Source organism: Dermacentor andersoni, chromosome 3 (assembly GCF_023375885.2).
Source record: "Dermacentor andersoni chromosome 3, qqDerAnde1_hic_scaffold, whole genome shotgun sequence".
In the NCBI taxonomy this organism is placed as follows: domain Eukaryota; kingdom Metazoa; phylum Arthropoda; class Arachnida; order Ixodida; family Ixodidae; genus Dermacentor; species Dermacentor andersoni.
Window position 1 is genome coordinate 99,943,471 of NC_092816.1, and position 11,889 is coordinate 99,955,359.

An 11,889-nucleotide genomic window follows, 5' to 3' on the forward strand; every position below is an offset into this window, starting at 1 on the left:
TTCGTGCTATATCCGGTGTGTGTTTTCATTATATCCGGCACCGGCCAATCGGGCCAATTTAATTTGCACAAAATTCGGTGTTTGCGCACACTACATCCGGTACCATATGGCCTACTTCAGTCGCTCTTTATACTTCTTTAGTTTACACTGTTTATGGTACCGATATTTCAGGATGCCTTAATTTGCAGTATATATAGTGTTTGTTTTCTACTATACCCAGTACTGGCCAATCCTGCCGCCCTATTTCGCACTACAATGGCATTTGTTTGCATGTCAGGTACCTTGGGGCGCCTTAATTCACATTGTGTCCGGAGTTTATCTGCACTTTGTCCGGTACCGGACAATTGGGTAGCACTGATTCACGCTATATCAGGTGTTTGCACTAATTCCAGTACCCTTCAATCGTGCAAACTGTAGCCAGTACCCAGCAGCGATAACACTCTAATGACGACGATGGTGTGACGAATACATTACTTTTAGTATGCCGCGATAGAGAAAAAAATTCAACAAGAGGGGACACTCGGCAAAAATTGGCAAAAGGAAACATGTCACAGCTAGTGTTAATCACATCCATTAGTTGACGCGAGCATTGGAAAAAAAGAATGTCAAATGAACTTACCGACAACGTCTTATATTTTAATTCTTCCCTGCTAAAACTAAAAAGTTTTGCGTATAAACGAACCTATACTTTTCGACTCACTTTTCTTGCTTCACCAAGCAACTTGCTAACGACACGCGAGGTGCGACAGATGCATGGTGCATGCGTCATGTGCCAGTCACGCTAGCGAAGCCAGCAAGGCCGGCTGCGCATGTGAAGTTCGCCTGTTCAGCGATCCGACTCTTTTGGATGTAGCATATTTGTTGGGCTCCCGACGTTTCCCTGCGTTCCTTCTAAACTTCGACACGGCACCATTGTATTATTGGACTACGGCAAGGTCAGAAAATTTGTTTAAATTCTGCGACGCATTTCAAGCAATTTTGGCTTTTACTTACGGCACGGAACCCAGACTTATGATGCAGTTAGCGAAAAACAGCTCGACCATCCTGGCGTGGTTAATTTGAGTTAATGACTCGTACTGGGAGATGTTTGTGGCGCTTTTTTGAGTCGCAACATTATTATAGCTTATTTTGGTACTTTTTGAGCGCGCTCGCGGCACCCCGCTTTGTGACCCAGTTAGCGAAAAAGACGGCGCAGTTTCGCGTCAACTGAATCTTACCGGGACAAGTTTGGTGCTTTCTCTGACGCACAACATTATTGTAACAGATTTCGTTACTTTGTGCAGCACTTTTCATGCACAGTGGCCATGCCTGGCGTTGTGGCGCAGTTACCGAAAAGCAGCTCGGCCGTGTGTCGCAGTTAGTTTCACGTGGACTGAATCTTACTGGGACAAGTTCGTGACGCATTCCCTGACCCCCAAAATTATTGTAATTAATTTCGTTACTTTTTGGGATACTTTTGAGGCACACTCCCAGATCCTGGGGTTGTGACGCAGCAAAAAAACAAGCCGGTCGTAGTGACAGTTAGTTCGGCGTGTACTGAATGTTAGACATGTTTGTGACGCTTTCTATGGCTCCACAGCATATACCTTCTTTCCGTATTCACGCTTGTCGAAGACGCGACAAGCGATTGCCAACACTGCTGCGTGGTGCTTGCGCCAGCAGAATGCGCAATAGACACCACCGAGGAGCTCAAAAACGAAGAACTCAAAAATGTTATCTTCTGAACGACTGAAAACACACTTTGAACCACGCATTTCTCTTGAGAAGAAAGGGGTTTAACCAAGGGGCCCAATTCTTATTAGTCATATCATAAGAAGCCAACAAACACTGACACCAAGGACAACATAGGGGAAATTACTTCTGCTTAATAAATAAAATAAAGAATCGATAAATTAATGGAAATCATAGTGGATCAAAAAACAACTTGCCGCAGGTGGGAACCGAACCCACAACCTTCGCATTTCGCGTTGCGATGCTCTACCAATTGAGCTACCGCGGCGCTGTTTCCCCATCCACTTTCTTGGGTATTTATGTGTCCTAGTAGAACCCTGGGAGTGTTAGCCAGCTCCACCACTCACAGACCTTGGCGCAGGCGTCACGAGAACGTGATCTTTTTGGGTGAAGGAAACTGGTAAATAAACCCACATATGCTGCCTGAAGGCATCAATGTAGCCGGATTCGAGACTCTCGTTATGTAATAAACGAGAAGAAAGGAGGTTAACCGAGGGGCCCGATTTTTATTAGTCATATCATAAGCAAACACTGACACCAAGGACAACATAAGGGAAATTACTTGTGCTTAATAAATGAAATAAAGAAACGATAAATTAATGGAAAATAAACTAGATGAAAAAACAACTTGCCGCAGGTGGGAACCGAACCCACAACCTTCGCATTTCACGTGCGATGCTCAAATGGTAGAGCATCGAACGCGAAATGCGAAGGTTGTCGGTTCGGTTCCCACCTGCGGCAAGTTGTTTTTTCATCCACTTTAATTTTCATTCATTTATCGTTTCTTTATTTCATTTATTAAGCACAAGTAATTTTCCCTATGTTGTCCTTGGTGTCAGTGTTTGGTTGGCTTCTTATGGCATTTCTCTTGAGTGCGAGTAAAAAGCATTCTACGAGCATCTAGCATGGTCTGGCTGAGAGCCTGTGTTGTGTATGTAGCGTACTATCGCCATGTATGTAAAAGCGAATTGCTTTTTTTAGTGATGTCGCCTATTCACCCCTTTCGCACATTTCCCCTTTACAAGCAGTATTCCTATAACGTCTGAATACCAAAATGACACATACTGGTAATTTACTTTTTTTCAGCTGATGTCGTCCGGTGTAGCTTCGTAGGGAACTAGTCTTGCTTACCTGGTGCAACAACGTTGTATAACGTTGTACGAGCAACCATACAGAGCGAAATAAACATTTCCTTATTTACAAGGTGTATTGCGTCTACTTTATGAAGTTGCATGCGGCACAGATCCGACGGTGGCTTGCAAATATCGTTCGCAATCATTTTAACAAAATAAACGATGCCGCACTGAGATTGTGCGCGATTAGGCAGCAGAAGAAAAAAAAAAAAGAATAGCACAGCCGGCTTTGCGTGTGCCAGGAAGCGTTCAAAATGCGGGCGCCCAAAACCGAAACCGGAAGTTAATCCCTTCCGCTTGGTGCGCTACAGTCAATTGGGCCGCTGGGCTCTTTTGGATTGTCCGCTCTCGTTGAATGTCTTTCTTTATGATGTCGCATGCATTCGGTAAGAGTAATATCGATTCACGCCATTTCCGGTGTTTTTCCTTCTTTAGATTCTGACTGTCCACGGCCAATCATCAATGACAGGCAAGGAAACAAGAGCATAGAGAATTGTACGACGACGAGAGTATGATGATGACGGGAGTTTGAATATGACAGGAATTTTGCTAAAGCTTATCTGCACGACAACGGCAACTAACCAGAAGCAGCAGCAGCATCAACATCAGCAGCAGCAGAAACAGCGGCGGGAAATGCGAAAAAAAAGGCAAACAATGTTTTGCTTTAATAACTGGGAATAGGCTCATCAGTAGTACATACGAACCAACTTTCTTTTTGAATCTGTTTTTCATAAGCTACACTTTTTTATCTAAATGATACTTTTGTCAAATCTAAAATATTTTTCCATCCTCCCCCAATAAACCTAGTTTGATCAGTACTAGGGGTAATTCCCTTGCGTCGATCCATTCCGAAACGTTTTCGGCAAGAAAAAAAATTGTTTTAACGACAATAATTCTACAGAAACTTTTCTTTTCCCGGCTTAAAACGCTGGTAGCATCGTTAATAAATTTAGAAATTAAATAGTCCATGTCTTTGGCAGAAGAGAAAACACTCGTGTCATCAGAACAAAGCAAACATTGTGAGTACTCCAGCCACTGCGATACGTCATTTATATACATAAACAATAAAAGAGGACCAAAGACTGACGCTTGCGGGTCACCGGTATTATATTATTTACGGTCGGGATGTAATTTTGGAAATACAGAAAACCTACCGTCTACCAAGATGATAGGTGCGTATTACTTGCAAAGCGGAAATAGTGATACCAATAACCTTAAGTTTTTATGTCAGAAACATCAATTATTTTTTGAAACTTTAGAATGATCTACAAATAATAGATGAACTAGGTTAATGCGGCCACTGTCAATTCTTGTACATTCTTTAGTAAACATAAAGCTAATTGACTATAAAAGCCTCTCCTGAAAGCGAATTGATAAAGCCGCAATATGTTGAACTTTTATAGCTAACTTGCTATGTTTATCGCTAATGCGTCCTCTATTTTCGCTACTAAAAACGATCGAGCGAGGGTAGGACGATAGGACAATAATGTGGGGGCGCATATATAACATATTTAAAAATTGTATTGCTTTCGGCACCACTTGGGCAGCACTTGTCGTTTCCTATTGTCTGCATGACCTAAACGCCTTCCAATTGTATCGTGAAACACAAATTTACAGCAGTACATTTTTAAACGCACGCATGAGGATTTAATTTCGAGAGTAAGTTTGTGGAAGGTGCATTCTATGTAAGTAGAATAGCTCCAGATATGGGGATACTGCTCCACAGTCTAAATTAGGTTGAGTTATCCAAGCAATGTTCGAGTTAAACGAACAAGAAAATTAACAGCAAAATTCTGATAAAATTGGAGCGTTGCTCAATACGTTAGAGCGCTAGTTACACAAAAGCTCAGCACTAACAATATCTTAGAAGGTCTGCTGTTCTCCTAATGAAGATACGAAGTGTAGAACAAATGAACATGCTCTTGAACGTCGTCAGTGCTTCGTCATTGCTATACCATCTTGAACGTTTGCTCTGGTGGGAAGGCTTGCATGGCTATGGTACCGAACATTATGCTTTCTTGCGTGTTTGCTACAAAGAGCCGTATCAGCGGAAATAGAGACGATAAAGCTTAGTTGGTGGAAGCAGTTTATTTTCAAGTAAGAATCCGTACACTTCGCTGATGCCTTGAAGACTGCTTCTCCGTTGCTCTGTACATTGGATTCTTTCAGATGGCCTCGAACAAGAACATTTCTGCAAGAGCAACAAAACATGGACTTAGTGAGAAGGAGAGTTCGAAAGTGGCATTCAAATGAAAAAGTAGTGAAAATGAAGTAGAACTTACACTTCTTCTTGCGGAGGAGGGTGGAGTAGCTGAGAGGAGAGCCAAGGCCGTATCCGTAGTTCAGGCCGTAGCCGAGGAGACCGTGACCGTAACCGTAGCTGCCGACACCGTAGCCGAGGGAGCCAACACCGTAACCGTAGTAGGCTGGGGCAGCGTGAGCAACACCGTAGGTAGCGACGGCTGGGGCAGTGTGGGCGACGTGAGCAACGCCGTAGGTAGCCACCGCTGGGGCAGCGTGGGCAACGTGGGAAACTCCGTAAGTGGCGACGGCTGGGGCAGCGTGAGTAACGGTGGCAACAGCTGGGGCAGCGTGGACAGCGGTCACGGCTGGGGCAGCGGCGTAGCTGGCGACAAGTGGAGCCGACTGGACAACCTTGGTGACAGCTGGGGCAGCGTAAGTGGAGACACGAGTGACGGCTGGAGCGGCGGCGTAGGTCTGGACAAGTGGAGCGGACTGGACCACCCTGGTGACAGCTGGAGCGGCAGCGTAGGTGACAGCTGGGGCGGCAGCAACGACTTGAGCAGAACGGACAACGCTGGTCACGGCTGGGGCAGCAGCATAGGTGGCGACAGCTGGAGCGGCGTGGACAGCGGTAACAGCTGGGGCAGCGTGGACAGCAGTCACAGCTGGAGCAGCGTGGTAGGTGGAAACGGTGCGGGTAACAGCTGGGGCAGCGACGGCGTAGCTAGCGGCTGGAGCGTATCCGTATCCGTAGCCAACGCCATAGCCAGTGAGGCCGGAGTAGCCGACTCCATGGGACAGGCCGTAATGGGAAAGCCCCAGGCCACCATAGCCGAGACCGCCGTAGCCGAGGCTTCCGTAGCCCAGGCCGTAACCGAGGTTGCTAGCGAGGGTGTAACCTCCAGCAACGTGACCAGCAAAGGCGCTGGTGGCCAAGGCGAGGACGATGCAGGCACGCAGCTGAGAGATCGAAAACGGTTACGGCATGTAAAAAAGTGCAGCTAACTGTACCGAAACAGCGCGCATAATTGTTTTTTTTTGTTGTTGCCTCACGGATTAATGTATTTTCATTCATGCTTCCTAATTGGACGAGTAGGTCTATTTCTGCTCTTCATTTAAAGAACTCCTTGCAAACACTGCACTAAGAAGAAACGGAGTTGGGTGTCTCTACAATAGATGAAACGTTGTAACAGCCTTAAGCATTTTCGGTTATTCTTGCAAAAAACAATAAGCTTGAAATCATTTTTACTTGAGACAATTTTGGAGTGTTTGCAGTTTCCACACGAGAGTGAACATTTCATTGTTTACTTACCATGGTGGTGGTCCTAGTCCAATGGAGGAGAAGAAACTTCTGATTTGGGTCTCAGAAGAGTGGCCTTTTATACCCGAGTGCTCACTTCGACAAGAAGGCAGAAGCCGGACTTTTCTAGTGGCGAGGGAATCATATTAAAATTTTTCAATAACAGTTAGCAAGAAAACACCGTGCTCTCGCATTAAGTAAAGGCTTCGCTATTTTTCACTGTCGTTAATCTTTTTTACGTACTATAAAGCCCAAGGGCAAGAGCTATTCTCTTGTTTTTCTTCCATGCTGCTTTCGGATGCAAAGCTTGATTTAAAGAATTTTTTCCACTGGGTCAATACTCAAACATTGAGTAAAACTCTACATTGAATACGGTGATGTGCAATGAAGAGTAAAAGTAGGATGCTTTCATGAGCATTGCATAACCGGATGCCTCTCGAACTGCGGCCGACGTACACGCGATATGCTTTTTTTTATTATTAGACCTGTTTCGACAGGTAGGGCAAGAAATTAGTATTGCTAGAAGTGGGTGGAGGAACGTTGGATCTTTTGCTGTTTAGCGAAAGAAAACAGCCACTCAGAAGAAGCCACACATGCACTGTATTTTCTGCCCTATGCGGCATGGTTCAAGCGTCTCAGTTTCTAATGAGCAGAACCAAATACAAAGAATACACCCTGCAAAGCGGGACAAAAAAATTACAGTATGGGGTTTAACATGTAAAACCACTTTCTGATTATGAGGCACGCCGCAGTGGGGGATTTCTGAAATTTCCAGCACCTGGGGTTCTTGAATGCGCACCTAAATCTAAGTACACGGGTGTTTTCGTATTTCGCCCGCATGTAATGCGGCCGCCACGACCGGGATTCGATCCCGCGACCTCGTGCTCAGCAGCCAAACACCACAGCCACTGAGCAACGACGGCGGATGCAAGGCAGGACCGTGGAATAAAGGAAAATCTCAAACCAGATTTTATCACAACAATTATATGGACATTCCAATCGAATTTTAGTCTACGACGTCGCGTTCCGCATATGTTGAGGTATACGTATGCTATATGCTTATGCATGCGGTAGTCACGGCTATATTGCTACGCCATTGAATAACCAAAGTTACTCGTACCAGGTGCTACGTTCGTGGTTAAATTATTCCTCATTACTTTGAAAATTACAGGTTAAAAACAAATCTCATCAAACAAACCATTAATAGCTCATGCATTTCACCTTATATTTTATCAGATTATTAAATGTTAAAAGGGCAAAACAGTATTAGTGCTTAAACCTGAAAGTGATACAATTTCACTGGCGTGGTTATTTACTGGCAGTTCAGTGGTGCTTCTCCGATGCAATTACTGGACCTATACGGCCGGCTAAAGCATTTTAGTATACTAAGAATTTTTGGCGTAGCCGCGTACGTCGCGGCCGAGATACCCAGACCTGCGTACATTCGGAACACCATCCTCAAAGTTAAATTCCAGCACTAAAACTTGCTATAGCAGTTAATGCCTCGCTCTTTAGAGAAAACTGCCATTTTTCATTTATTCATATCAACACGAATAAGACACGCATTCGCGGAATCAGGCCGTCGTTGTATAGGAGTAGGTTAGGTCCATTGATTGTTTACTTTTCAGTTTATCAACTCCACTGGAAGGTTGAAGTGGTCTACAGCGCCCAATAACTAGTTTCGGAAACCCTTATGACGTCAATGCCCTCTTCTCTTCCTTTCGAGAGGTAGTAGTGATATATTACGTAATCAATTCTTCAGGGTGGCTCGTTTACCTACGTGTGAAGGTGGATGCCAGCAAATCGTCGAAAAATAAAGGAACTGGAGTCGCAAGGAGTAGGGAAGGAGAATTCGGCTGCAAAAATATATGGTTTAGAATTATCCGTTCATTGAATTGTATTGAATTGAATGGAACGTTTGTGTCTCTCGCAAATTCTTATACCGCAAGGAGGCGTTAACTATACGACGCCAGAGCTATTGGGCCAAAGACAGTAAAACCAGAAACAGGACATGCGCTGTCCTCTCAACTACTCTGTTATTGGGAAATACTTCAGCATATTACAAATGAAAAGGGGGCGAGTGAAAATCAGAGGTCACTTCGTTGTTTTGGCAGGTGTTGTCGACAATGACTGCGCGAATAACACGAGCGTTTCGCGAAAGCCTCAGAGTACAGTTTAACATTGCACATGGAACTTTAGGCGCACTTATCGCCGCATCTAATTGGTGCAAGCACCGCCGATGGCACCCTTACTAGAACTTCGCAGGCATTCCAAGAGACGGTGAACATTTTCCGTCCATGAAACGAGTCTGCTTCACTGCCTTTAGCTCTTCGGCTTTTTTTTTATTTGTCCATCGCTTTGAAGCCATAGCTTATTATGTTTTTCGTTTATCAACGTATTTCGTTGCAACGTCATCTGATTGTTTTCTCGCAATATTCCGCCAGTGTGTCCAATAAAGGTAGAATAGTATTTGGAGCGCTCTGGGCTGAGACATCATATTTGTTAGCGTAATTGTAGGAAAGATGTAATATCATTACTCAGTCATTTACGCTGTCGAAACACCTAGTATGTTGGCATATTCACTAATGAGTGCACTGAGGCATTAACGCAGCCGTGAGCCTCAGTGAGCTTGAGTAAGGAGAAGGGAATGAGGAGGGAAGCTCAGTTCATTTAACAAAATATTTGCAAGTGTGGCCGATTGCCGTATAGTTGGGCAGAGCCATTTGGCAGCCACATTTACCGGGAAGTTTGTCTTAAAAAAAAAAAAAAAAACACTTTAAATATTGTGCCATCAGCAAACCATGTTAGGTGCACGTTAAAGATCCCCAGGTGATCGAAATTTCCGGAGTCCTCCACTACGGCGTGCCTCAAAATCAGAAAGTGGTATTGGCACGTAAAACCCCATAATATAATATTAATTTTTTTAGAAAACCATGATTTGAGATAACTCATTCAACGACATATTTTGCAGGGCTATGGCAGAATAATGGACCAATACCACATAACGGGACCGAAGTAAGCTACGCTGAGCGAAAGTTTATTTACTGAATTGTTCCGCATTTTGCTCATAAAGAAATTCGTGCAAATCAGCTTGCAAAACAAATACCAATGTTGGAATGACAAAGCTGTCAGTCGACTAACCAGGAAGCAGCTTTCCTCAAGAATGTACGTACAGTAAGTTGGTCAAGTTGAAATCGGACAAAATGATGTACAATCAACGACGAAAGTTGGCGCACCACGGGATCTCAGAAAACGTTAAATTTCCGAGTAGCCCGTAAGTGTGTTTAGTAAAACTGACCATCAAATTGTTGTTGACGTATACTGGTAGAAGCTGTCAATGCGAATACTAGGCCGCGTAGTGAGGCTCCGCAGTTATTCAACTTGTTCTCTTATGTCGCATTCCTTAAAATTATGCGGCCGAGTGTACGTTGGCTCTATATATGGCTATAGTAAGGATTCCAAGAAATAAATTTGATAAATTTATGTGCAGTCTGCTTTTCCCTTCTGGCGCTGCACCAACTTCCTTATTCTACAAATGTATTTCAGTTGTCCTTCGTTACATGAGAGCGCCTTCTAATCGCAAAGCAGCTCTCACTTATAGGGGATTCACCGAAGGCGCCTATAATTTGTTCAGTGGTCATACGTGAACAGCACTTTGTGTGCACAAATAAATGCAAAGTGGTCTTTAGTTTGAGGCACGTGGTAAAAAAAATTTAATTATTACAATTCCCCCCAACGTGCACATAGGTCTACGGATTCGCTTTCCCACGGCGCAACCCCCCCCCCCCCCCCACCCTCCGAACGCGGCCGCCGCAGCCAAGACTCGAACCACCGCATAGGCTCTACAGCGTTTCCTCAGGCAAGCAATGGCCACGAGTACTGGAAGCGCCATCTAGATTTCAGTGAGCCAACTTGTCGCCGAAATAGGTATGTACTCAGAAAGCGAGATCAGGTGCACGACCATAAGAATAAATAGAATTCTTGTATTTTCAGTATCTTAGGAGAAAATTGAGAAGAAGTTTGACCACCTGATATTCTTTAACTTGAACACATGGGTGCTCTTGCATTTAGCTTCCATCAAAATGCGGCTGTCGCGACAGAGGCAGAACCCGTAAGCGAAATGGCTACCGCGCCACCATCAACCCCGTGTGTGTTAATATCCCTGCCTTCTCGGTTTGCCTCCTTCTCCTTATACTGCGTTAGCGGGACCATTACCACAACTTAAGAGAAAGGAGCGCCACGTATCTTCAAATGCGCAAAGGTGGAAATGTACACAGCTTATCATGCGTAGTGTGTACTGAAGGAAACAATTGTTTACTATGCTGAGTTGACAACCACAACACATTAGATGATTCCTCCATTCTGCTTTCTACAGCGTTTCATAATAGGTTTACAGCAAATATAGCTCAATCCAAATTATCAAAAGACAGTCCACACAGTAGCATGGCCGATAAAAACTTGTTTTCTTAACACACGTCTCAATTAAATAATTACAACGCTGTGGGCAAAATGCAAATGTCTCACTTCTCTTCCTTCTAATACTTTTGCCTTGTCAACTGATAATTGCTACAATACATAGCATTTCGGAACCACATAACGAAACCGAGGGTTTACGAGCGCATGTCATTGCTTTTTGTGTCGAATAAAATTGCGCCTCCAAGAATTGTCGTCCTCCGGCGTCGTCACTCAAGCTGGCTCATTGCGAACGTCAGCAAGCACAGTAAGTAAAATAATTTTAGCAAATGTTTTTTATTGCGATAGCAATTTTTTGTTTTGGTTAAGCACATGCTTGCATGCACGAATGTTGAGCATGTATTAGCTGGAACAGATAGTGTATTTAGGAAAGCGACACCTTGAAATAGCGGACAGAGTATATGACTTTGTGTGAACTTAACTCTTTGGATGAGTAGATTAACGCCCTGTACGTGAATATATGTATTTTTTGCGAATGTCTTATCTCACAGCTCGGTTAGTCATGCTACGGCTTTCGTCATGACGGCCTTGGCAATGGCCTGATTAGCATGGCGTGTTAAAGCAAAGTGCACCGGCCTGCTACCTAGCATGCGCTGGTTTACCCCAGTGAGTAAGACGTTCGGCTTCTGACCTAGGGGTCATACATTCGGAACTCACTACCGCCAACGCTTTTTCTTTCGAATTTATTCTGTTTTTCACAGAATAATTCTTATGGCGATTACAGAGGCGAAGATAAAGCGCATGTGAAAGCTTGCGAGGACAAAGAACGCGCGCATAAGAAACGCTTGTGAGAGCGAGGTTGAGGTAGTGTCTCGGCGATGCCCTCTCCCCTCAAGCAATGCCTGGCGTGTCAGCGCGGCAACAGGCCAGCGCGCCCGCTCTGCTTCGACGAGGTGCGCGTGACAGCCCACCCCAATTTAGGTGCCCTTTCGCTACTACAAGCGGCGGCTCCTTCGCTCAGTGGGTCACTTGATACGTTGGCGGCAATAATTTGTCCAGTTAGGGTAT

The 11,889-nt window shown here is 44.5% G+C and overlaps 1 protein-coding gene across 1 annotated transcript; it reads right to left on the minus strand.

The window, feature by feature from the left end:
* Positions 1 to 4,813: 4,813 nt before the first annotated feature.
* LOC140216522 (uncharacterized) lies at positions 4,814 to 6,077 on the minus strand (the record flags this gene model as incomplete). The annotated part of the gene is made up of 3 exons (XM_072286870.1): positions 4,814 to 4,893; positions 4,976 to 5,055; positions 5,143 to 6,077. Coding segments are annotated over 3 exons (1,095 nt in total), but the record flags the coding sequence as incomplete, so codon positions are not given.
* Positions 6,078 to 11,889: the final 5,812 nt, after the last annotated feature.